General features: G+C 45.2%; 1 protein-coding gene across 3 annotated transcripts; it reads left to right on the top strand.

The window, feature by feature from the left end:
• The first annotated feature begins 1,027 nt into the window (after nt 1-1,027).
• On the top strand, nt 1,028-26,123 carry proza (protein Z, vitamin K-dependent plasma glycoprotein a). 3 transcript variants are annotated; one of them, XM_085933662.1, is made up of 9 exons: nt 1,028-1,478; nt 14,962-15,091; nt 15,256-15,413; nt 15,481-15,505; nt 15,601-15,714; nt 22,698-22,832; nt 22,914-23,029; nt 25,110-25,227; nt 25,317-26,123. In XM_085933662.1, the coding sequence occupies exons 2-9, from the start codon at nt 15,010-15,012 to the stop codon at nt 25,853-25,855; spliced, it is 1,287 nt and encodes a 428-aa protein (XP_085789788.1). In that variant the 5' UTR covers nt 1,028-1,478; nt 14,962-15,009; the 3' UTR covers nt 25,856-26,123. The 3 variants fall into 3 exon arrangements, with proteins under 3 accessions (XP_085789788.1, XP_085789786.1, XP_085789787.1); XM_085933660.1 differs by lacking the exon at nt 1,028-1,478 and adding an exon at nt 14,296-14,484; XM_085933661.1 differs by lacking the exon at nt 1,028-1,478 and adding an exon at nt 14,296-14,484 and having other exon boundaries at nt 14,959-15,091.
• Nucleotides 26,124-26,353: the final 230 nt, after the last annotated feature.

The following is a 26,353-nucleotide window of genomic DNA, read 5'->3' as shown; positions in this document are numbered from 1 at the left end:
TGCCTCTTTTTGTCCAACCCTGTACCTCTTTACAGGACAGGTTTTTATCATATAATGTTTTAAAGATATTTAGAAATCCACTGTATGCTATGTCAATATCGCCTTCCTCGTAAAGTACGTTCCAGTCCTGTTTCAACAATTCACTCTTAAATATTTTTATGTTTTCGTTCGTTCTTATACGTTTGTATTTCATCTGATTTATATTCTTGGGTTTCCAGTAGTTACAGTGAAAGAAAATAAATACAGGCAAATGGTCACTGATGTCATTATATAAAAGCCCACCTTCTGTATTGTTTTCCATACTATTTGTAAATATGTTATCTATTAATGTAGCACAATGAGAAGTACTTCTACTAGGTTTGGTGATTTTTGTTTCAGATACTATTTAATGTTGTGGAAGTTGGTATACAAGCTTCTACTATTAAAGTGGTTGATTGATATGATGTGCTTTGATTGGAAAGTTGAATTGTCGTGCTCATCTGTGTAGTAAATGCAGCTGTTTCCTACATCATTGAGTAGGTTATCTGTATCAATATCATCTTCTATGTCCTGTGTTTTATGTTCTGTATATACAAAGGTATTTATTCCTAGAGTGTTTTTGTTATCAGGAATTGTCATGAATGTGGTTTGTGTTTACCTTAGTGTTGTGTGTTTTATTGGTATTTGCTCAGCTCCTCCAGCTCCTTCATGACTAGAACTTTGGCTTAATCTGGTGTTCCGATTAGTTTGATATATACTTTGCAGTTTGAAGTCCATGCAGATTGTATTTTCTTCTGTTTTTTTAACAGACGAGGCGTTCTTGCAATATCCGCATTTGTCAGATGCTCGTTGAGGTATACGTCTGATCCCTTCAGCCATCTCCCTGGTTTCAGTAGCTTGTATTTGTGTTTCCTGTTTGCAAACCGTACTATTATTGCTGCTTTTGTTTTAGTGTTTCTTCTTGAGAGCGGATGACAGGCCTTGATGGTGCCCCTGTCTAACTCAATTACTTTTGAACTGAGAAAGTCGATCACCTGGAGTTCAGCGGATGACGCGTCTTCCTGACTCGGCTCCTCTTGGTTCCGCATCGTCACTGCTTGTGCATATGAACGGGGTTTTGTTTCCAAGCCGGTGATGATGATGTCATTCATTCTGGTATATTCCTCCAGATCGGCCACCCGGTTCTCAGGCCAATTAATCCGCTTGTCCTTCTCTATGATTTGTAGTCTCAAGGATTTTACACCCTCCTTGCTGTTGTCTAACAGCAGAAACTTCCTCCGTCAGCATGTCCAACGCTCTTTTAATATCGTCACTCTCCTCCATCTTTTGTGGTGGCATGGTGTCCCGCTTGATTTGTGTGCTTGGCGGAGAACGAACCAGGAAGGGAATTGCACCTCTGTCCACGCTCACCTCGCGCTGCTCGATGTGTGCATATCTACCACGGCGCTTGCTTGTGCTTCGACGTTGGCGTATGTTGCAGCTTCAAACTTCAAACTAAGGTTGGTTTTTTTTTGTTGGTTTTTTTTATTTTTATTTTTTTTATAATATATATATATTTGCTATTATTTCCGTTTTTTTTATCCAACTTACATAACGTTAACATAATGCAATATATGGCATTGGCCTTCTCACATATGATCCTTTCAGTGATTGTTTTGCCAGCAATCTCCTTGTCCTTTATTAGTACAAGCAAAAGGCATTCCATTTCTTCCAGGGTAGGGCTGTGACGTTTAGAGATGATGGTGTTCCACTTGGATGGCTTCACCACTTTGAGGGCTTCCTTCTGCTTACTGATCGTCGAAATTTTTGACACATTTTACAACCATATTGTTTCGCAAAATCACTCACACATGTTTTCTTAAGATTTCGTGTTTTAATTGTAAGGAAATCCTTCTTCCTTTTTTCACCACTTCTACCATTTGCTTTAGCCTTCGTGGGACACTAAGTGACGTCATCCTGACATGCTGCCGTCTAGCAGGCTAACCATGATGACGTCGTATGTTGGGAATTACTTCGGATGTTGAGTCAAATATTGTTTGACTGTAATAACGTGAGAGAAGACTGGGGCAGAGAGTTTTTACTGCAATTGAAACTAATGAAGAGTGGAACGGAAAGCAGGGTGAGACTACAGAAGATGTGATTAAAAGAGTAGACAGGGAACAATCAATACAACTCGCTCCTTCTGTGTTTTTTGCAGCCCAAATGCACCAACGGCTTGCAACACTCTTCGCTTAGGGAAATCAGTACTGTAGCACTCATTTGCACCTTTGGCGGGAAAGAACATGCTTTGCCTAAGTTGGGGTGATTCCTCCTGGGGCCTACAACCTGCTCCTACTGCTGTGACAGCTGGTCAAAGCGGGCTCTTATTGTAATGGATGTATATTTGTTTAGTAGTGTTGTACGGTTGGAGTTGCACCGTTTTTGAATGTGACGTAGTGGGAGGGTCACGGGACCCGGAAGACGAGAGATGCTTGTAGAGAAACACACGTTCATAGAGAGAGAGCTTGAGGCTGAAATAAAGTACCCCCGGCAAATGATTCAGCTGTATAATTACCCAGTCGTTGGACATTGTAATGAACGTAATTAATACGGTCTACAATTTTATTGGGGGTGATCCATAGGAAGATACTTTCGAATCCCGAGGCCACTTGATTAACGGGTTTATACTCATCTGGTACACCTCGGGGCACTCCTATAGCGTCAATATATGTTGGATCGTCGTCGCTCAACCACGGGGGCAAAACGTCTCTTTTGGCTCGCTTCAGGAGCTCCGCCAATGGGGATTCCAGGTCCCAATTGAGATTCTGTATTTCAATGGGGACAACCACCACAGGCATTATCAAAGACACAAGGGCACAGATACCTGATGCATTCTTTGGCAAGCGATCATATAATTTGTCATCACCACACCACAACCAGATGTCTGCACGAGAGAGGAGAGGTTACAGTCAGTGACAAATTGAATTTGCACCATGTGGAATCTATTGTCCCAATACTTATGCCGGTTCCCTTTAACTTTAAACATGTCATATTTTGTTGAGTCACATGGTTGTCAAAAACGGGCTTTCTTTTTTAGTGAATAATTGTATGCCGTGACTCTCCAATGCCCTCTCAACCGAGGACCAACCAAACTCATTCCCTAAGCATTGATAAACCATAAATAAAATAAAACAACCACATTTTTCCATATGTTAACTTCTTTTGTCCATGACATGAAGCAACTACAAACCGTCCATCCTTTTTACATTGGTGAATACATGTCCCTTCTCTGTCTGGTGGGGCTAAATCCAATACTTCCCTTACCTGTTCAATTTGCTTCCTCCACACCCTTCTCTGGTACTTTTCCAATTTTTCCTGTAACGTTTGGTTTGTCTCTGTCCAATTAAACAACGTGACATGCATTTGCCAATTTCCGCTGTCACATCTCTGTCTCAAACCTCCCTGTTCCTCTCGTGAGAGCTCTTCTGTTGTGTTCACCTCAGCCTCAAAAACTACTTCTCCTTTGCATCGGTATTGTTTATAAGTGGGTAAAATTTGAATCTGGGACGTTTTCTGCTGGATAGTCTCATCAATTGTCATCAATGTCCACACAAAAAGACAACTTAATAAAAATAGCACTACTAAAATTAATTGTGAAAAATCCGAAAAACCTTTTGAGCCCTCCCCTTTACTTTTCCGTATTGCTGCTCCTTCTCCTTCTGTCTCCCCCCTCTTGGCCGGGTCCGGGACACGGCCAAACAAGAATACCTTCATCCTGACGGAACAAACTCTGGGGCCGGACGTATGTGTGAGTAGTGATACCACCGGCGTCCTTTGAAGTCGAGCTGGGCCGCGTGAGACGTCCTGGCCAAGACACGAAAGGGCCCTTCCACCTGGGCTCCGTCCACTTTCTGGAGATGACTCTGACGTAGACGTGTACATGTGAGCTGTTTCTCCACCGACACGCCTTCCTCCACCGCAGCGGATTTCTCTCCAATCTGTGCAGAAATACTGGACACCAAAGCAGACAAATAGGACCAGTATGCTGTATGAGACAAATTTGGTACCGTAACATCCTCCGGCGGGACGAGCGTCGTTGCTGGTCCTGGCATTAGACGACCTGTCATCAATTCAAACGGTGCAAATCCAGTGTGCCTGTTAACAGATTGCCGCACAGACAACAAGGCAAGCGGAATCGCTTGGAGCCAATTCATTCTCATCTGAGCAATAATTTTGGCCATTTTTTTTTTTCTTCACCTTCCGGTTCATTCGTTGAACTTTGCCCTGGCTCTGAGGATGGTAGACACAGCCAAATCGATGCTTCAAACCCAAAATTGATTCCACCTTGGCCAAGGCTTTGTTGTTAAAGTGTGTACCATTGTCAGAGCGGATCAGGGCCGGAAAACCATGTGTGGGGATGCAATGGGTGATCAAAGCCTTGATCACAGCAGCAGAATCTTCTTTCGAGCACGGATATGCCTCAGGCCAGCCTGAGTAAGCGTCAATCAACACAAGCAAAAAGCGTTTCCCATTCACTCTTGTATACATGTCGGTGAAATCAATGATCACCTCTGCTCCCGACCACGGGGTCGGCTGAAACAGGCCGGGTTAAGGCTTCAACGTAGGACGCAAACAGGAGTCTGGGTGTTCCCCGTCCAGATTACTGGACCGCGGAACACCTACATCATCTCCAGCAATCCTGTCTGCCATGGGTTGTTTAATTTGGTATGCATTCTGAGACTCAAACCAGTACAAATTAGGAATGTGAGTTTTCCGCCAATCGGTCTGTTGCAACAACTGCTTAACCATTGAGCCCAATTGTCTGGCCTCGTGTCCTGGGGCAATAGCCAGCGAAATGTGTGGCACCCCTTTCTCTGTCATTTTGAACCACTGCATTTGTTCATATGTCAGTTCAGTTGCCGCTGCAACTCCCTCTTTATCAATCAAAATGCGTGATGAAGTTAAATCCCACATGTGCCCTTCAATATCTTCAAACAAATCCCAATATACATCATCACTTTTTTGGTCATAATATAGAGTGCAATGCAAAGGATCAACAGGTGGGTGGTATGGCGCCAGTGAGCAGATCCAGGGTTTCCACAGTAGGTAGGTCGAGAACACACCACCACCAGCAGGGGTCTCTGGCTCCAGCCTGGCCCAATAGATGGTTGCAGTTTCTGCTTCTGTCGGTAGGGGCGCCATCAGCCACTGACCATGTTGTTGTATTTGTTGTGAGCACTGGATGCTGACGCCATCTGGAAATTGAATAATCACTCCCTCTGGCCCACACAGAATTCTGGCTTCAACGGCTGACAACAAGTCCCTCCCCATCAAATTGATCGGAGTGTCTGTGGAATGGATGTATTTGTGCCACAGTCTACACCCCGTCCGGGTGATCACAGTTTCAAGTGGTTTGGTAAAAGGCAGAGTTTGTGGTTTTCCCGAGAAGCCGACTAAAGTTGTTGTTTTCTCTGACAGTGAGGATACAGGAAGGGCAGTGTTTATGGATGAATAAGTTGCTCCTGTGTCCACTAGCATCTGCACAGGTTTTCCCTCCACTGTCACATGAAGCATTGACTCCGCTGGGCCACTGCTTCTCTTGCTCCCCGGGCAGCCCTATTCAAATTGTCCACACCAGAGATCATCATGTTGGTAGTACTGACCTCCGTGTGTTTGTGGCTGTTGCCAGGGCCGTTCACCAGACGGAGCTGTTCCTGCTTGTTGCATCAGCGCCTCGGGTTGATGTGGCGGGCCTCCGGCTGGGCGGGCGGCTCCATGTGGTCGATACTGCGGGCATTCTCTTGCCCAGTGATCGGTTTCGCCGCAGATGAAGCATGCGTTGGGCGAATGGTTTTTGTATGTTGCCCTCCCCGGGTAAGCAAGTGCACTCCCTCTCCGGCCTCTGTATCCGCCCCGGAACTGGCCCCTTCCGCGCCCCACCACCTGAGGAGCCTGTGACATTTGCATTTCCTTTTTCTGTGATTTAGACTGTTTAGCTTCACCATGCATTTTTGCCAACTGTAATTTCAACAACTGTTTGAATAATGCGTCTGTCTCGTTATCAACTTTAGCTTGTGACTCAGTGAACATTCTGCAGTGATGCAAAAGATGACGTTTAAATCGTTCCTCGGCACAAACCAGAATGTCAGGGTATGATATTAGCTGCTTCTTCACATCTGGCGGAAGTCCATCCACCAGCGCCGTCCGGAAGAGCACCTCTGCCTCGTGCGTGAGAGTCGGATGGCGACCTGTGGTTTCAATCCAACTCTCCACACATGTTACATAATGTTGGGCAGGTGACATTTTCACATCATAAGGAAACATAGTGGGGGCCAGATCGGTGGGTTGTGGGAAAGTCATTTTAATGTTTTCAAACTACTACTGCTACTGCTACTTGTGGCAAGGGCACCTCCCTCCCCAGTCTCGCTGTGAACGCTCTTTCTGTCTCCACTTGCTCTCCACGTCTTGTCTCACTTTTCCGTTACCCATTTTAACATCTGCGCTTCCTGTCTACGCTGCTCATCAACTTGATCAACTTTCTTCTTTAGCTCCTCGTTCTCGGCACTAAGTCTATGCCAGCTTTCTCTACCTCCTCTGCTTTTCTCACATTAACAACACTTTCTACGGGCAGTTTCTTCTGAGTGGCAAACAAAGCTGTTGCAGCTGTTGCCACATTGTGCAAAGAGCGTCGCTCTTCCTCTCTCTCCCTAATGTGCTTCTCGAGCACCTTGCGCTCACGCCAGCCGGCCCCTTTCTGCTTGTCTTCTAAGGAGAGCTTTCTTTTCAGCACCTGACCCTCTTTTTGCTGCAATTGCCGTGAGAGACGTTCCATGTCCCAAGTTGTTGAAAAACTCTGAAACAATTTGTCAGCTTCCAATTTCGCGAAGACTTTTCGGTGTCTCACACGCACTTTCTTTCTGTCAATGCCACTCACAATTTGCGCTACCACATTGCATACATTCTTTCAATCTCACTCACACACACTATCTCACTCGATTCATTCCTCTCAGCGCACAAACACCTCTCATCACACACTATCTCACTCCATTCATTCCTCTCAGCACACGCACTCCTCTCATCTCTCACACACACACACACACACACACACACACACACACACACACACACACACACACACACACACACACACACACACACACACACACACACACACACACACACTCCCCCCAATTTGATTCATTTTGGATATTTTAGCGGTCTGATCTCTCACAGAAGGAACTGTTACCACCGGATATTTTCGGGAGGCTTTACTTCTCCCAGGATCTAAAAAAAAAACCTGGCTATTTGAATACGCTCGTCAACCTTGTCCGCCACGACTAAGCTAGGTCCCGGACCTATTCGTAATACGCGTAAGTCCCTGACTTTACCGTACACGTCACACACGTAAGTTCCAAACTTATTCGCCGTATGTATCTCTTGCACACTTTATTTGATCTGAACAACAGTCTCCTCTTAAATTTCCTCTTTCAATTTGCAGAATTTCGACTTATAGTAACATGTATTCTGCTTACCTTATCAGTGATGAGCGCTCAGGGTTGAGGAGACGTTGTACCAGCTCAACGTTGTGCACTTTATTCCAAACGGTTCGCCGACCGAGAGACAGCGTCCCAGACAGACCACGAGTTGCCAATTACCCTTCTCTTGACATCACGTCGGGGTCAACAAGAAATTGTTAGGATACGGATTTTTGCTATTGATCTGACTCCAAATTGCGATAAACACTTAACACAAGTTTCTATGTCCAAATCCACACACTGGCGCACCTAACAATTTTGCGAGTTCGTTCTGTCAAAGAGAAGACCAGTAGATCAATCAGACCAAATTTACCAATTGTTTATTCCTAACAAAGCGCACTAATACAGGCCTGGGTCCCGGGTCCCTCACACTAAAACTCGTGCGTTTTTGTGACCACCAAAAGACGACACATTCTTCCGGGTTGCCCAGTTTTAAAGAAACACAATATGAATATTAAAGCATGCAAAATATTGTGTGATGATTGGTCGATGGTCATCTCCTCCCCGTCGAGGTGTCATCACTCTGGTCAGGGGGTTGGTTTTTTCCTCTCGAAGCCCAACCACCTGGACGTGGTGTTGTTCTTTGTTCTCGTTCCTCACCGACCTTGAGGTGTTATCGTCCGGTACTCCCTTCGTCCCGTGCCATCCCGTACTCTCTTTCTGGTACTCCCTTCCTGGGCCTCCCTGTTCCATAACTCTTAGAAGAAAACAAGTTCATGCAGTGTGCCTGCACATTCCTCACCCCCCACCAATCCACACAAGCACTCCAATACTAGATATTATATTGATATGATTATATGTTTCATACAACCTTAAAAAACATGTTTGCAAACCGCTGAAAGCACATTTCCCTTTAAGGCGGAGAACGTTATGAAATCGTTGGCGTTCCCTACGCGAGGAAGTGAAAGTGACTTTGATACTGTGCTGAAAATGTTTGACGACTATTTTGTACCGCAAAAGAACGTCATCCATAAGAGGGCGCAATTTCACCAACGCATACAGAAACCCGATGAGAATGCAAAGATATATATTAGAGCCTTGTACGAACTCCCAGAGACCTGTGAATTCGGAGGAAACAAGAATTAAAATATCAGAGACAGACTTGCAGTGGGTAATAAAGACAAAGAGCTGTCGAAGAAACTACAATTGATAAAAGACCTCACTCTGGACGTTGCTATAGAGTTGAGGCAGGCGGAAGAAGTGGATCAACAAATCTGCCAGCGGGGGACAGCGTTGTACAAGGTACAAGAAGTCAATCGACAGTTTAAAGGGAAACCCAAGGACGTTAACTCCAGGCAGGGTTCCAAAGAAAAGAGAGGAAATAAAAGATGGTGGAATAGGCAAGAAAGAGGAAAATTTTGTCATGGCGAAACGAACTGGTAGATGTGGAAAAACACAACACAGAGACAAGGCAAGTTGTCCGGCCAAAGGCTCTCAATGCAGAAAATGTAACAAAAAAGGACATTGGTAAAGAATGTGCCGTTCAAGAAAAGTAAATGAAGTAGCAGAAGACACAAGAGAACATGCTTTCGTTTCATCTGGGCGCAGTCAATGCAAATGACAGCAATAAGAAATGGACAGTGACGTTGGAGATTGGAGAGACAGCAGTCCCTTTTAAAATTGACACAGGGGTCAATGCTACGGTCATGAGTGAAAGGACATTCAGAAAACTGAGACAGAGACAAAGGTTAAGTGAAGCCGACGTCCCTCTCATCAGCCTGGGTGGACATTTAAATTGTCTAGGGTTTTTCTTCACCACTTTCCATCACAAGGGAAATCACCATGGAACAAAGGTGTATGTAGTAGGAGGTTCTACTGTGAATAACCTCCTAGGAAGGGATGATACCATTGCACTAGGCTTAGGGATGAGGGTTGAGGAGGTGAGTAGGGCTTTTGGCGACCATGGTACCATGAAGACAATGCCAGTGAAAATACGCCTAAAAGAGGGAGCAGTACCACATGCTGTGACAACTGCACGACGAGTCCCATTACCCATTATTCCAAAAGTTAAAGAGGAACTTCAGAGAATGGAATCTATGGGAGTGATCGAAAGGGTCACGGAACCGACCGACTGGTGTAGCCCAATGGTACCAGTGATTAATTCAAAAGGGAAGTGTCAACATGAAGAAGGTCAATGAGCAAGTGAGAAGAGAGAGATACATTCTACCTACCATTGAGGAGGTGCTGGCAAAGCTGTCAGGGGCAAAGATCCTCTCTTCCCTAGATGCTTCCAGTGGGTTTTGGCAGATCCCACTGCACCACGAGAGTAGTCTGCTAACCACCTTCATCACACCGTTTGGCAGATATTGCTTCAAACGTCTGCCATTCGGCATCAGCATTGCGCCGGAAATCTTCCAACGAAAAATGCATGAAGTCCTGGCTGACCTGGACAGCCCCAACAGACATGAATGGACTAAAATGTGCCCTTGGTATGATTAATTATGTGAGGAAATACCTACCACATTTGGCGACTATTGGGGCTGAAGACGAGCAGGGTGTGCTACTTGCTGAAGACGAGCAGGGTGTGGACCTGGGACAAAGCCCAGGAGAAAGCTTTCCAGAGCTTAAAAGAGGCACTGATCAGAGCACCGGTGTTGGCATACTATGATATAAACAAGTCAACAGCTGTATCAGCGGATGCCAGCAGCTACAGTCTTGGTGGGGTGCTCCTCCAGCAACATGAGGATTGTTGGAAGCCAGTCACTTACTGCTCAAGAAGACTCACCAGTGCAGAGATGCGCTACGCTCAAATACAGGAGTGCCTGGCAGGGGTTTGGGCATGCGAGCGATTCAGTAAATACCTGAGTGGAACGGATAGTTTCAAACTCATAACTGACCACAAGCCCCTCGTTCCATTGATTAATGCCAAAGACCTGGACACAGTTCCCATCAGATGCCAGAGACTGCCTTTGAGACTAATGCGGTTTAATACAGTGGCAGAGTATGCACCAGGCAAGACCCTGGTGGTGGCAGACACACTGTCCAGGAGCCCGACAAGCAGCAAACCAGAGAGTGACACAGAAGCTGATGTTTGCTGCTACGTGAATGCCATCTTGGAGGCACTCCTGGCATCAAAGAATAAGATGGAGGAGATAAGGGAGGCGACACAGTCCGACACTGGTCTGCAAGCAGTGGCGAGGCTGGTGAGAGACGGATAGCCAGACCACATTGGCCAGATCCCCATCGCTGCGAGAGATTATTACGGCAACAAAGCAGGAGCGCTCCGTATGCAATGGTCTGATCACAATCGGAAGTCGCATAGTTATTCCTCCTGAGATGCGTGAGGAGATTTTGGACAGGGCCCCACAAAATGCAGAGAGCGTGCACAAGGAACAGTGTGGTGGCCAGGGCTATCCACCGATCTGAAAGAGAAGGTAGAGAGACGTGGGTTTTGCTTGGAAAATAAGAGAGCACAGAGGAAAGAGCCATTCAATCCAACACCTCTACTAGACAGACCCTGACAGAGATTAGGGATGGACTTGTGCGAGCACAAAGGAAGAAACTATCTCGTAGTTTCGGACTACTATTCCTGTTACAGAGATACTAGAACTATCAGCAGCTACAGCAGATCAAGTTGTTGCGAAGCTAAAAGCAACATTTGCTCGGTACGGAATTCCTGAAATAGTATGCTCAGATAAAGAACCGCAGTTTGCATGCGAGACTTTCAGAATATTCAGTGAGGAGTATGATTTTCAACATCTTACTTCAAGCCCACACCACTCATCAGGCAACGGACAAGGTGAGAGAGCGGTTCAGACGGTAAAGAGAATCCTAAAGCAGGAGGACCCAGTGCTAGCGCTTCTCAACTTCAGAGCTACACCCACATCAACCATAGGTGTGAGTCCGACAGAGCTCCTGATGGGCAGAAAGATCCGCACTAGGCTCCCAACTCTGGAAGGCAACTTGAAGCCCAGATGGCCCAACTTATCCATCGTCCGTCGGAAGGATGCGGTGGAGAAGGAGCGGCAGGGATATTATTTCAACCGCACAAACGGTGCGCGGGCGCTACCCATCTTGCAGCCTGGCAGCAGGGTGCTCATGAGATTGGACTCTGAAAAACAGTGGACTGGTCCAGCTGTGGTCCAGAAAGAGAGCTCTACGCCCTGTTCATATGAGGTCCAAACATCATCGGGAGGGGTGAAAAGACGGAACCAAAGACATCTGCAGGCCCTTCCTCCAGAGAGTGGGGCTCCCGCGGCAGCGAGACAGGAGCAGCCATGCTCAACGGAGAGTCGGAATCGAGACAGTCGAGCTCACCGGCTTTAGATGGACTAACCGTAACTAGATCAGATAGAGTCAGTCGGCCAGCGGAACGGCTAAATCTATAGATAGAATTGTAGCTGCGTGTTAGTTAAAAAGAGAATGTAATGGAGATATTAAACCATAGGTTAAGTAAAGGAAGAGAATTAATTTGGGGTATTGTTGTAAACACTTTTTTGAGTAGGCACTACTTTAAATAGGGGGAGGTGTCATGGATGAATATTTGTTTAGTAGTGTTGTTCGGTTCGAGTTGCACCGTTGTTGAATGTGACGTAGTGGGAGGGTCACGGGACCCGGAAGACGAGAGATGCGCGGAGAGAGACGTTCGTAGAGAAAGAGCTTGAGGCTGAAATAAACACAAAGAGCCTTCCCTCATTATGACTGGACTCATGATTGAAACTTTGGCCAGAACCTTCCTTTCACCTTCCTTGTTCTGTACAGCCATACAGAAATAAATATATTTAAAATTGACCATAAACGCTGATGTATAGAAAGAATGTTAAGATGAACCCTAGTTTGTGTACTCAGATGCAGTGTATGATTGAGGGGGCCTGGTGTTGAGTTGCCAGTAACCTTTGAGAGAGCGTATGTACATAGTTCTCGGAGAAGTGTTTTAAGCCGCAGTACAATAGCGCGAAGCTCAACAAAGAATAGAAAGGCTACAAATGTTACGATTCTGTATTTTGTTTGTCTACACTTGTTTCTACTTTTCACTCGAGCGATAGCGGAGTGGCAGTGCGGTTGAAGTTGCGCCATGGTTGCTGCCTTCATGCACCAGCTCAGTGGCCTAGTAGTAGAGTGTCCGCCCTGAGACTGGAAGGTTGTGGGTTCAAACCCCGGCCGGGTCATACCAAAGACTATAAAAATGGAACCCATTGCCTCCCTGCTTGGCACTCAGCATTAAGGGTTGGAATTAGGGGGTTAGATCACCAAAATGATTCCCGAGCGCGGCGCCGCTGCTGCTCGCTGCTCCCCTCTCCCCCAGGGGATGGATCAAAATCACATGGGGATGGGTTAAATGCAGAGGACAGAGCCCTTTGAGACTGCTTGTGATTTAGGGCTATATAAACTTGACTTGATTGATTGATCTCCTGACTTTTGTCCAACTGTGTTTGACATCACACTGCCTAAAATAAAGCAGCTGCATGTGTGGCGGCGGCATTACATCATTCATATTACCGTATTGGCCCGGATAAAAGACGATGTTTTTTTGCATTGAAAAAAAACTGAAAAAGTGGGGGTCGTCTTACATTCGGGGTGTAGACATTATACCCATTCACTTGTGCGCAGCGGTAAATTAAAGGTTGCTGGTATCGGCTGAGAATATGCTGTGATCGTGTGCGTCTTTGACACAAAGTGAGTATATACATTTCATTGTTACGACTGTCGACTGTTGTGCCGTTTGTCTGATCGCGGTTTGTTTCGTGTGTGCCGTTTGATTGATAGCTTGGTGCCATCCCAGACACGTCAGTGTCAAGGAGCAACTCTGTTCCAGTGACTTGGAGCTGTTGGTGGTTAGCATACCATACCATCTCCGGAGGGAGTTTTCACGTTATTGCAATAACTGTGTACATCCCTCCCGCAGCTGTCGCTGCTACCGCTACGAACCGGACACACACACCACACACACACACACACACACACACACACACACACACACACACACACACACACACACACACACACACACACACACACACACACACACACACACTCACTCACACTACACATAGCCCACACACCCTTCACACGCTTCATACAATAATCACACACACAAGAATCACATTCACACACCCAAAGACTCACCCATGTACACTACACACACCTGCTCTCACATCCTTACGACCAAACGTGTGCCTATACCCTTTTGCCAGTTTGCCTGTATGCCCCTATGAGCCACAGTACCTGTTACTTTTTTGCCAATAATTCAGTAAAGCAATCAAAACTGAACCACATCTTCCCTCCTGTGTTCTGACCGACACTCGGGGGCGAAAAGAGCATATTCATCCGACTTATGACCCAGACTCCCCAACAATAGCAGTAGTTTTTTGGATTTTATTGCAATCTTTTTCCTTTTTCAGATTTGTTTCATGACTACAGTTAGTTAGACTTCACTTTGATGGTTAATCCAGTTATTGCAATTTTGTTGTTTTATCACAGTATTTATTTACATTTCAAAAACTAGAAGCCATTCATTTCCAAATGTGATTGCACTTTAGTTTACATATTATTTAAATATGTAAATAATGTATTCAGATATTAAGATGTGATAGACAGTTTTTGCATGATTTCAATGAGGCAAAATAACATGCTTTTTCTCTCAAATATATTGTTAACATCATTTGTTTTAGATGTAGTCATTTTCTATATAAAAATTAAATTTGGTGTTCAAAAAGTCTTTTTTCAAACTTGAGTGTTGAAAAAGAGGGGGTCGTCTTATAATCAGGGTCGTCTTATATTAGGGCCAATACGGTATTATTCGACGTCATTGGCAGGCCCTTCTCTTCCGGTCTAATTTTTGTCCTGCAACGCCCTCTATTGGTCATATTGTGACATTACAGCCCCTAAAATAAAGCAGTTCTGCTGGTCAAGCAGTAGCATCACATTACTTATTATTCGTGTTGTTATAATCGACGTCATTGGCAGGCCCCAAACCTCTGGCCTGGTGCTGTCTGTGTTTCGGACCTGACAGCTTACAAAACTCGACTCGGGTGTCTTTTGTTTAGACAAGGTGAGTAGTGAAGACTCGACCGAATCATTAGTGAGGGGTTTTTTCTCTCGTTTATTTGTGACCGCTCATTTTTGTTCGCACGGGCTACTGCTAAAAGCTAAGCGGCAACATGATGACCCATGATTCCAAATTTTATTTTATTTCGGCGTTGTGTGGATGCACGCATCGCTCGAGGACTTTGTGTCCGGTTAACAAACGGGCCTATAACGGTTGAAGCGCATTTTCGACATGCATGGAAGTAGTCTGCCTCCCGTGGGATTAATGCAGCTTGAAACGCATTTTACGACTCATGCTCGAATTGGAGGTTAACTGCCTCAAGTGATATTGATGCAGCCGATAATTGCTTTTCTCTGGAACCTCACTTGTGACTTGTTAAGCCTTGTTTGTGTTGATGTTTGGCACTTACTTTTTTGCCGCTCTCGTGTGTCATTTCTTGCCATCTTGTGTTTGATTTCTTGCCATCTTGTGTTTGAGGAGATCACTGATCCCCGCAGTGCGGCAACTGGACTCGGATCTTCAGTCACCATGTGCTCGTCAACGACCATCGGCACTCTTGTGTGTCTGCTGGTGGGGGCCGTAGCCGCCTCGCAAAGCCCCCCACAAACAGGTGAGAATAGCAGCAACAAGAGACGCATTCAAGTCGCAGCAGATGTGCAGTTGGATTTGTCCAATCCGTCATTCCACTGATGAATGGTGTAATTGGCTCAAACTGTACAAACTTTGCCTTCACGTATGCTCCAAACCGATGTAACCCTCTCACGCCTCCTCCAGTCTTCTTGGACAAGCAGCAAGCCACTTCGGTGATCACCCGTCAGAAGAGGAGCGCAGAGGGCGCTGGCCAACGACCATCCACCTTGGAGCAGGCCTGCATGGAGAGGGTGTGCACCTACGAGGAGGCCCGCAAGCATTTCCAGGACTCGTACCGCACGGTGAGATCCGCATCGGCGCATTACTTCATGTGCTCAGTTATCACCTTCAATTTTGTTTCCATTCCAGGACATTTTCTGGTCCGTCTACATCGGTAAGCGCTGCGTTTGCTCCCAGCGTCGCCGTTTGCAATTGTGCAGCAACTTTGCAAGCCCGCGAGTGGCGCTAGTCCTTGTCACGTGCCTTCAGATGGAGACCAGTGCGCTGAGAAGCCCTGCAAGAACGGTGCCCTGTGCTCCGACAGCGTGGGTGGCTACGACTGCGTCTGCAAGGCGGGCTTCTCAGGGGTCCACTGCGAAACCGGTGAGTCGCGCACTGCATTTCTAGTTCACCTCACTCAGGGTGCAGGTCGTACAGCCTTAAAATTAAATCTCGTGATTTTTAAAATGAGATTTTGCTGGTGGGGTGAAAAAAGCAAAACACAGTGATATGAAAAAAGTTTGTACTGTTTGTTTTTTCCTCCAGAGCACTACTGCTTGACTGATAAACTCAATTCCTCGCTGGATATAACAAGCGAGTCGTCAGAGGGTTGCTTTTGTAAATTTGATTATTTTTTCTTTTTTTATTTAATTTGATTTTAAAAAGGTTTCAACAAACAAAAACTAAAAATTGCTAACGTAGGAACTCCATTGATCAACATGAGGACAAATGCCTAATTATGTTATGCATGACAGATTTAGCTTTTATAAACTAATACAATACAAGTCAAGTCAAGTTTATTTGTATAGCCCTAAATCTCAAGCAGTCTCAAAGGGCTTCACATAGACAAACAATTGACAATTACTCTCAAAGCATCCCCTGATCTTGAGCTCCCAAAAGGGCAAGGAAAAACTAAAAAAAAAAACTACCAGGGGAAAAATGAGAAACCTTGAGAAGGGACCACAGATGGAAGGATCCCCCTTTCAGGATCACCAGGCTGCAATGGATGCAAAGTGGGCACATAAAATACATAATATGGAAATCAAAAAGTGGATGTCCAGGCCAAAGCGAAGAGCTGTCGGAGGAGCCCTCGATCGTACTGGCAGTGTCTTCGAGGAGGGTAATCCGCTGCAGTTCCCTCATCCTGAATTTGGTCCACGAGAATCTAGATAGCATCTGTCAGCTTGGGTGTCACCTAATGTCACCTATGTCTCCCAGCCGGGGAGGGGTGGGGGAAGTGGGGTCGGGGAGAGGAAGCAAAAACAAACTCCAGCCGAATCAGCCACTACAGGTTAATTAAAGGTTATATGTCTTTAAATGTGTTTTAAATGTTTCTACTGAGATAGCAGTTCTAATATTTATTGGTAGGGCATTCCAGAGCTCTGGAGCCCAAATAGAAAATGCTCTAGACCCTGCAGACATTTTCTTGGCCCTCGGTGTCACTAAAAGAATAGCGTTTTGCGAACAAAGGTTACGAGACGGAACATAAGGAACAACTAAGTCGACAAGATATGAAGGCGCTAAGCCCAGCAATAATTTATAGGTTAATAGAAAAACCTTGGAATCACATCTTAAATGGACCGGGAGCCAGTGTAAGTTGGCTAATATTGGGGTAATGTGATCAAATTTTCTTGTCCGTGAGAGCAGCCTTGCAGCAGCATTTTGTACTAACTGTAGACTTTCGATGCTGGACTTGGGAAGACCAGAGAATAATGCATTACAGTAGTCCAGGCGCGACGTGATAAACGCATGTATAATAATTTCCGCACCACCGGTCGAGAGGATTGGGCGAATCTTAGCAATATTACGAAGGTGAAAAAACGCAATTCTGGTTATATTCTTAATGTACTTTTGAAAGGAGAACGTTTGGTCAAATATTACCCCGAGATTAGTTACAGTATAACTGAGTGATAGTACGGTTATCTATAGTTATAGTGGTTTCCTTAAATAAATGTTTATAACGAGCTGGACCAATTATCAACATCTCAGTTTTATCTGGGTTAAGACGAAGGAAGTTGAGAGACATCCATTGCTTGATCTCCGCGAGGCACGCCTCAAGATTACAACAGTCCCGCGGATCTGTCATCGATAACAGCATATATAATTGGGTGTCATCCGCGTAACATTGAAAACGAATATTATATTTACGTATTATGTCCCCAGGCGGAATCATATAAATATTAAATAGAATTGGTCCTAGTACCGATCCCTGTGGGACAACACACATAACCTTATAGAGCTCAGAGGACGTATTGCCGGTGTGTCCTGTCTGATAGATATGAGTGAAACCAGACCCTGAAATACCAACACAACCTTTAAGACGCTCTAATAAAATATCGAAGTCCACAGTGTCGAAGGCAGCACTAAAATCGAGTAGTAACAATACCGATGAAGTGTTTGAATCCATAGCTATGAGATCATTAGTCACTTTTTAGCAAGTGCTGTCTCAGTGGAATGATTAGCTCTAAAACCAGACTGAAAAGATTCAGATCGATTATTAGCGACCATGTAATCAATAGGCTGCTGCGCTACTACTTTTTCAAAAAGTTTTGCTATGAATGGGAGATTTGAAACTGGCCTATAATTACTCAGACAGTCTGGGTCAAGATTTGGTCGTTTAAGTAGCGGTTTAATGATAGCGGTTTTAAAGGCTGTTGGCACTATCCCGGAGGAGACAGACAGATTAATTATATTTAAGACGGACGGTCCTAAGATTTGAAATAATTCTTTAAATAGTTTGGCTGGAAGCGGGTCGAGTAAACTTGTTGTTTGTTTAGCCACACTAACTAATTGTGTAAGCCTTTCGAGGCATACGCTTTTAAAATTTGAAAGGGTTATTGCATGATCGTCAGCGCCGGTAACCGGCGGTCTCCACTGAGCCATCGGAATGGTCATCTTGATCTCATCCCCAATGGAATCAGTCTTTTGAGCAAAGAATTTCATGAACTCGTCAGCTGAGTGAAAGGAGCTATCGGGGGTCGGCTGGCTTTGCCACTGTATCAAATAGGTATTTGGGATTGTTTTTATTGAAATTAATGACTTGCGAAAAATAACGAGTTTTTGCTAAGATAAGCGCATCTTTATATTTCAGGAGGCTGTCGCGCCATGCCTGATGGAAAACCTCAAGTTTGGTTAAAAGCCATTTGCGTTCATGCTTTCTACATACCGTAATTTTCGGACTATAAGTCGCTCCAGCGTATAAGTCGGACCAGCCATAAAATGCACAATAAAGTGGAAAAAAACCATATATATAAGTCGCACCGGAGTATAAATCACATTATTGGGGCAAATTTATTAAAATATAAAATCCAACACCAAAAACAGACATGAACCAGCAACAACAGGCTAAACGATACGGTATGCTAACGTGACATATACACAAACAAGGAGCTGAGAACAGGCCTGACGTAACATTAAGAGTTATTTAAGTAAGTATTACTTAAATAACACGTTTATCAAACCATCTGTGTCACTCCAATTCATTAAATCCATCCATCGTGCTTTATGTAAACAATGCCGCGTATGCGCCGCATATGCTGACGTCGAACCCGTTGTAAGTTGCATTTCTAATTATTCCTCAGACCCATATAACGATATATAAAGTATATTTCAAATAACTATCATATTACAACAATATTACCATCTGTGTAATAAATCATTAAATCTATCAATCAAATTCCTCGTTCTTTATGTGAAGGGTTAGGGTTAGGGCGCTGCAGAGATCTAGTATATAACTATGTTGTAGCGTTAACAAACTACCAGGAAAGACGTGGGTTTATATAACATTATCAAACCATCTGTGTCACTCCAAATCATTACGAGAAATTCCTCGTTCTTTATGTCGACAACGCCGCGCGTGCGCTGTAGAGATCTAGTATATAACTATATTGTAGCGTTAAAGTACCAGGAAAGACGTGGGTTTATAAAACAACAATATTATCAAACCATCTGTGTCACTCCAAATCATTAAATCAATCGATCAAATTCCTCGTTCTTTATGTCAACAACGCCGCGCGTGCGCTGCAGAGATCTAGTATATAACAATATTGTAGCGTTAACAAAGTACCAGGAAAGACGTGGGTTTGGTAAACGGCTCTTTATTTAACAAAACAAGAGTTCAACGAGGCAACAACTACTGAACTTCCAGCCACGGAGGTGGAAGAGAGCTTCATAAATAGGACCGGGCGTGCATAAAAGCCATGTCCGAGCCCCATCCACTGTCCCCGGACAGCTACCCGGCCGAGCGCCGGCCCTCAACTTCCATCCACGGACGAAAGAGAGCTCCCGTCGAAAAGGACCGGGCGTGCGTAAAAGCCATAATAGTTTTTCAAACCTTCTGGGTCACTCCAAATCATTAAATCCTTCAAACTCTTCGTCCTCCGTGTCACTTACAAACAAAGCCGCTAATGATGCCGGTAGTACGTGGGGCCCTTCGTCATCTTCGTCATCCCGAATCCTTTGCCTTTTATGTAAACAACCGCCGTGCGGCACGGGTGACGTCACTTGCAGTTCAAATGGCAGTAATCCTTTGCTACATCGCGGTTCATTTATCGCTGTTTCACTACATCGCGGATTTTGGAATTTTGAAAATTTGTGAAAAAAAATCACATATAAGTCGCTCCTGAGTATAAGTTGCCCCCCCCCCCCAAAACTATAACAAAAAACGCGATTTATAGTCCGAAAATTACTGTAATTGCTTAAGCGTACGTGTTTCATCCGTGAACCACGGAGTAGGCAATCTAGGGTTTTCAGACGTAGCGGCGCCACAGAGTCGATGGCGTTTAACAATGCAGCATTGAATTTATTTGTAAGATTATCAATACCCATATACTGAGTATATGGAGGGAATACGGCAGTTGCTGGTAGCAGTTGCTCAGATAGCGCAGTTGCAGTCATGGAGTTAATATTACGACTGCTATAATTCTGATTGCTCTCTTGTCTTTGATCAAGAACTAAAATTTCAAATTTTATGAAGTAATGATCAGACAAAACAGTAGTGTATGGCAGTACTGTTATATTTGAGGTTGCCAGTTTTCGGGATAATACCAGATCTAAGGTATTTCCATTTTTATGCGTTGCTGCCTGTACGGCTTGCGTAAAACCAAACGTATCAGTTAGCGTCTGAAATGCCGAAGTAAGTGGCTCTGACGGTAAATTCATGTGGGTATTAAAATCGCCCATGATTATTATATTATCCGCATTTGTCACTAGATCAACCATGAATTCAGAAAATTCATCCAGGAAGCCAGAGTAAGCCCGGGGTGGACGGTAAATAACAGCAAGATAAAATGACGGTAAAGCGGTAGATCGAACAGTGAGAACTTCAAATGTTTTAAATACGTTAATCGAACGAGGTGTAAATCTAAGATTGGAATCTGAGATGAGGGCAACAACCCTACCCTTTTTCCGAGGACGCGCCACATGTGAGCTCACAAAATTTGGAGGCGAGGCCTCATTAAGCGGTAGCATTTCATTAGGTTTTAACCAGGTCTCGCAAAGACCAAATACATTTAGATTATGTTCCGTGATGAGGTCATTAATAAGAACTGCTTTCGTATGAAGCGATCTAATATTCATAAAACCGAGTTTAAGTGTAATCGGTGAATCAGGGTTCGTATCTATCAAAGGATTTTTAAACTAAATGAAAGTATGAAAGTAAGATTGTACGCTCTAGGCCTGACATCACCTCTCAATTGTTTATTAGCACGGTGGGATGATACGACCGTAGGAATTTGATAGTAAATATTTGGTACACATTTAATATTATCTGAAAGAGGCACTGGATCATCAGCTATACCAATCAGCGTGGAGCGATTGGATTTGTCTACTACCTCAGTAGAAAGTGTGTTCACATGAACTGTAGCACTATTCAAACTGTGACGCTCTAGTCAACACAAGGAGCTATGTGCATGCTGGAGGTCTAGCCTAGCGCTAGTTAACTTTAACTTAACTGACTCCAAACCCATCCTGACAGATGGTCTAATCACCTGTGCCCCGGCCTGCTCTAAAGTGACCTGTCCTGAGTGGCTCAAACAGTAATCTATATTCCTAGAAAGAGTGAAAGCGCCTTCACGGTTAGGATGAAGGCCATCCTTCCTCAGCAGGTCGGGGCGGCCCCAGAAGGAGGACCAGTTATCTATAAAATACAGTCCCTGCTTTTTACAGAACCCAGCCATCCATCGAGTAAGGGAGACTAATCTACTTAACCTCTCATCAGAGCCTCTCCCAGGCAGGGGGCCAGAGACAAATACTCGATGCCGACTCATCTTTCTAGCGAGATCACAAGTCCTCGCTATGTTTTTCTTTGTGATCTCAGATTGCCTCATCCTAACATCATTGGTGCCGACGTGTATCACTATGTCCGAGTAGCTAGTGTTGTTGGAACTACGCTGTTGACTAGTCCTATTGCGAGTCAGCTCCCTAAGATTAGCTTCTATGTCGGGTGCTCTGCCCCCAGGAATACACATTACCGTGGCTGGATTTTTAAGCGTGATATTCCGGGTGATGGAGTCACCTATGACCAAGGTGCGAGGGCCAGTAGACCGAGATGATTTTGGACGGCTATGCGTCTCACCTGGCTCATCGCGATTAGCAAGCCGCTTGGGGCTAATGCTAACGGGACTAGCTGGCTGACTACTGTCCGCGACAGTGTCCGCCACATCTACTGTTATCGCACTATTCTGCTCTAACTGGCGGACACGTCCCTCTAGCAGGGACAACCTCTCTAACAGAAGGGTGCAGTTGGTGCACGAAGCCGTACAAACCTCTTGATTCGCAGCCATACTTACGTGTCCGATGATCGACGGTAGACAAACGGCCACCAAACAATAGCAACCCGGAAGGCTAGCTCGATTTAATGATTTAAGCAGTTACTACCCACTTTCCGCCGCATTCACCTGTGCTAAGATGTGTTCAGCTTTTGAGGAAGTCTGGGGCGTCTTATGATCAATGTTGGCCTGGCAAAACATCCTTTTATCAGCAAGATTTGAAAATGCCTGAAAACGATCCTGATGATTTGAAGCAGATGTGCTGCAGTCAAAACGTCCAAACGCAGTCCGGTTACACCCTTCTTGTCAAGAGTTGTTTCATACGACAGGCGTTAATCGATTTATTTCCAAATATGCGCCTCGGTTTTTGTTGCGAATTAAATTTGCGGTTAGAGGGAAACGGTTAACACAATTGTATGGCACAAATACGTCACAACACAAAAATCATGAAAACACTCAATGAATGAATGGCAAATGTTGTGAGCTATCGGGGCCAAATTGCCACTCACGTTGGCAATGTGCAATCTGTTTTTGTAAGTAGCAACTCTGTACAAAAATGTGGACGACAACAATCCCAGCCCTACTGTGTCATCACTTCAGACCAAACCTTGTGCGTCCTGGAAAAGGACCAGGGCTGCTCCCAGTTCTGCAAGCCGGGCTACACCTCCTACGAGTGCTCCTGCGCAAGAGGGTGGAAGCTCCATCGGACAGACAGGAACAAGTGCGAGCCGGCAGGTATTGTCACCACGGTCGTGATGATGGCGCCGAAAAGAGGAGAATCCCGCCACAATTTGCTCTTCTTCTCATCCCGGTCAGTGCGCTATCCGTGCGGGAAGGTGAACAGTCTGAGCCAGTGGGAGACCCGACAGTCCGCCATGGTCCGTGACGACTTTCAGGGACTTGCCTGCACCTCTGGGGAATGTCCCTGGCAGGTAACCACGCGCTCCAAATCTCATGGTGGATTTTGCGCAGATAGGGCTCTTGTACCCAAGCTTGGCCTCATTATTCCCACCCTGTCGCTGGCCGCCATCTTGGACAATTATTTGGAAGCAATTTACTTCAAATGGACACGGCTGTAAGTGGCAAATTTTGGCAAGTCCCCTCAAAGAAAAAGAAAGAAAAAAAGGTTTTGACGGGATGGACAATCTTATTGCTTCCTTGATTTTGTGAAAGCGGTAATGGGACCCGTTGCCTAATTATCGTGAGCGTGAACTTACCGTGAGTCGTTTTGACGCGGCTCACAGGCTTTTCTCAAGAGCTCCAACTCGGAAGATTTCTGTAGGCCATTGTCTAGGGCGCCAGTTGGGGAGTGGAGCGCTGACACCACCCAAAAATTTTTTTACTTTTTTTTAAAGTATTATTTTCTTTCTAACCCATATAAATGCATATTTTGATAAAATTCATAAAAGGCGCCCTCCATTTTGCAGGCTTTAACAATTCTATCTTTGAGGCATCACCAAGGGCAGCCCGACCACTAACTAGGCAGACGAGGCCATTGCCTAGGGCGCCAGTTGAGGGGGGGGAGACACCTGCAACCACCCAAAAATATATACCATATTTGTGGTATATATTTTCGGACTAAAAGTCAATCTGGAGTACAAGTTGCATCAGCCATAAAATGCACCATAAAGGGGGGAAAGAAAACACAAGTCGGACCAGAGTTTAAGTTGCATTTTGGGGGAAATTTATGTGACAAAATCCAACACCAAGCACAATGCTGCATGTGCGGCGTGCCGCCGATAAAATTATTCCACAGGCCCATATAACTAGATATAAACTATATATCAAATAACAATAATATAAACAACAATTTTATCGAACAATCCGTGTCACTCCAAATCAGTAAATCCATTGGAATCTTCGTCCTTTGTGTCAACACCGGCACTTCTAACCCCGGAAGTGTGTGCTGTGCGCCACTGACGTCAGTTGCAATTCAACTTATTCCACAGGCCCATATAACTATATATAAACTATATATCAGACTATAATATAAACAATTTTATCGAACCATCCATGCCACTCCAAATCATTAAATCAATCGAAATCTTCGTCCTCTGTGTCACTTTAAAAAAACAGCTGTTGACTCCGGAACTCCATGCGCCGCTGACGTCAGATTCGTCGTCAGTTGCGGCTCCAATTATTCCACAGATCTACGTATATAACGATATTGTAGTGTGACCAAAGTACCAGGCAAGACGTGAGTTTGGTAACTGGCTCTTTATTTCACAAAACAAGAGCTCAACATATGAGCCAATGCACAGTGCTATAAACAAACGCCCTGGATCGCTCTTCCCGTCCCCCGCCCCCACCTGCTACCTTGACAGCCTTGCTAGACAATCAGAAACTACTGCAGTCTAACAACATAGACGTTGCTACTCTAAATAAACTACATATCAAATAACTATAACATAAATAACAAGTTTATCAAACCATCTGTGTCACTCCAAATCATTAAATCTCCTGACGCCGGAAGTCAGTGAGGCTCCAATTATTCCACAGCCATAGTGCGCCCTCATGCATTTTAAATTGACAATAACATGTGAAGTGATCAATTATACTAGTAAGTAAGTAATGTGCTAATGATCAAGTAAAAACTTGTGAATTACACATATCAGTCACTCCTCAGAATAAGTCCCCCCCCACCCAAACTATGAAGAAACGTGACTTATAGTCCCAAAAATACGGTATATATATTTTCTTTATTATTTTCTTTCCTAGTTGTTCTAACTCATATAAATGCATATTTTGATATAATTAATAAAAGGTGCCCTCCATTTTGCAAGCTTTGACAATGTCTGCAAGACATTAAGCCACATAGTCAAGCCCTCCGCAAGTCTGCGTGGTGCATACGCCGCACACCAGGACCACGGCCAGGGGGCTCCAGGGATAATCTTGCTCAGGGCTGCCATTGTCTGTAGCGCTGTCATTCGCAAGAGAACCTGGTGCTCTTTGCTCGTTGCCTAATTACCGTGAACGTAAACTTACCGTGGGCCGTTTTGACGTGGCTTGCAGGCCCTTCTCAAGAGTGCCGATTCTGAAGGTTTCTGTAGCGCTGTCATTCTCAAGGAGAACCTGGTGCTGACCTCGGCAAAGTGCGCCACCAAGTACAGCTCCTTCCAAGTGGCCGTGGGTCAGTACACACAAAGCAGACGTTTTGAGCAAAAGCAGCCGGCGAGCTTGGGCGGTGCATGAAACAAGCGTATCTCTTTGCTGCTCCAGGCAAGCGGAAGATGAGCTACGAGGACAGCGAGCAGACGCTTTATGTGAAAACAGCCCACACACACCCCCGCTACGTAGCGGGCCGCCCCGACAACGACCTGGCCGTGGTGGAGCTGCGTGACCCCATCGTCTTCAAGAAGGAGGTGACGGCCGCCTGCCTCCCAGAGAAGGACTTTGCCGACAGCGTCCTGACATCCGGCGAGCTCCCCGCCGTGGTGACGGGCTGGAAAGACCCTGAGGCAGGAGCCTCATCTTTTTGGGGCCAGCTGGCCCTCAACGGGCTGGCATACAAAGGTCTACCCGAGTGCCTGGAGATGCATCCCCACGTGATCAGCAACAAGATGGGCTGCATGGCCACCCGGGTCAACGCCGACTGCAGCATGAGTTCCGGGAGCCCCCTGCTCACCTTGTACAGAGGGGTGTTCTTCCTCACCGGCGTAGTCAGCCAGCCGCCAGGCGTCGAGTGCAGCAAAGGCTTTGTCTACCAGAAAGTCTCCCGCCATCTCGGCTGGCTTCGCTCGCTCATCAACTCGCTGTAGTGGAATCACCTGTGACTGGACTCCATCTTTAGAATATGTTAACAGCTAAGTGTGTGTGGGTTAGCATGTGTTCAACATTTACCACAGTATTATCTACATGTAGACTTACTTCACCGTGTATCCACAAGGTGGCGTGCCAGTCAAGTAAAAGTTGACCTGATGCCGCGATATACGCCGCATGAAACTTGTAACCTTTGAAAGTTTGACTACCAGCTACTTTTTGGCCTGCATGTCACCACAATTACAATAAACTACATGTGATCCATTCTCCAGTCTTTTTGCGTGAATATTTTTGAAAGCGTTGAGCATGTAAATTGTGTGTCTACATATCATCATACATATATCATACATATATCATATATATATATAGGAAGTCGTTCCATCCCTGTTGAGAGTTAACTTTGATTCCATCCAACTCATCAGTCTTTCATACGTAGAAGGTACCGAAGTGGTACATCATACAGCTTCCAGTATGTTGCGGTCACAATGGCCCGTTAA

Source organism: Syngnathus leptorhynchus, chromosome 16 (assembly GCF_054491065.1).
Source record: "Syngnathus leptorhynchus isolate UIUO chromosome 16, UIUO_Slep, whole genome shotgun sequence".
Lineage (NCBI taxonomy): Eukaryota > Metazoa > Chordata > Actinopteri > Syngnathiformes > Syngnathidae > Syngnathus > Syngnathus leptorhynchus.
The sequence above is the reverse complement of the archived record's forward strand: the minus strand, read 5'-3'. Positions and strand labels throughout refer to the sequence as shown.

Bases quoted from the DNA above. Each gene is read 5' to 3' on its own strand.
- proza (XM_085933662.1), top strand. From the start codon at position 15,010: ATGTGCTCGTCAACGACCATCGGCACTCTTGTGTGTCTGCTGGTGGGG. The intron at 15,414-15,480 runs GTGAGATCCGCA...TTTCCATTCCAG, and splicing joins TCCAGGACTCGTACCGCACG to GACATTTTCTGGTCCGTCTA. The intron at 25,228-25,316 runs GTCAGTACACAC...TTGCTGCTCCAG, and splicing joins CTCCTTCCAAGTGGCCGTGG to GCAAGCGGAAGATGAGCTAC.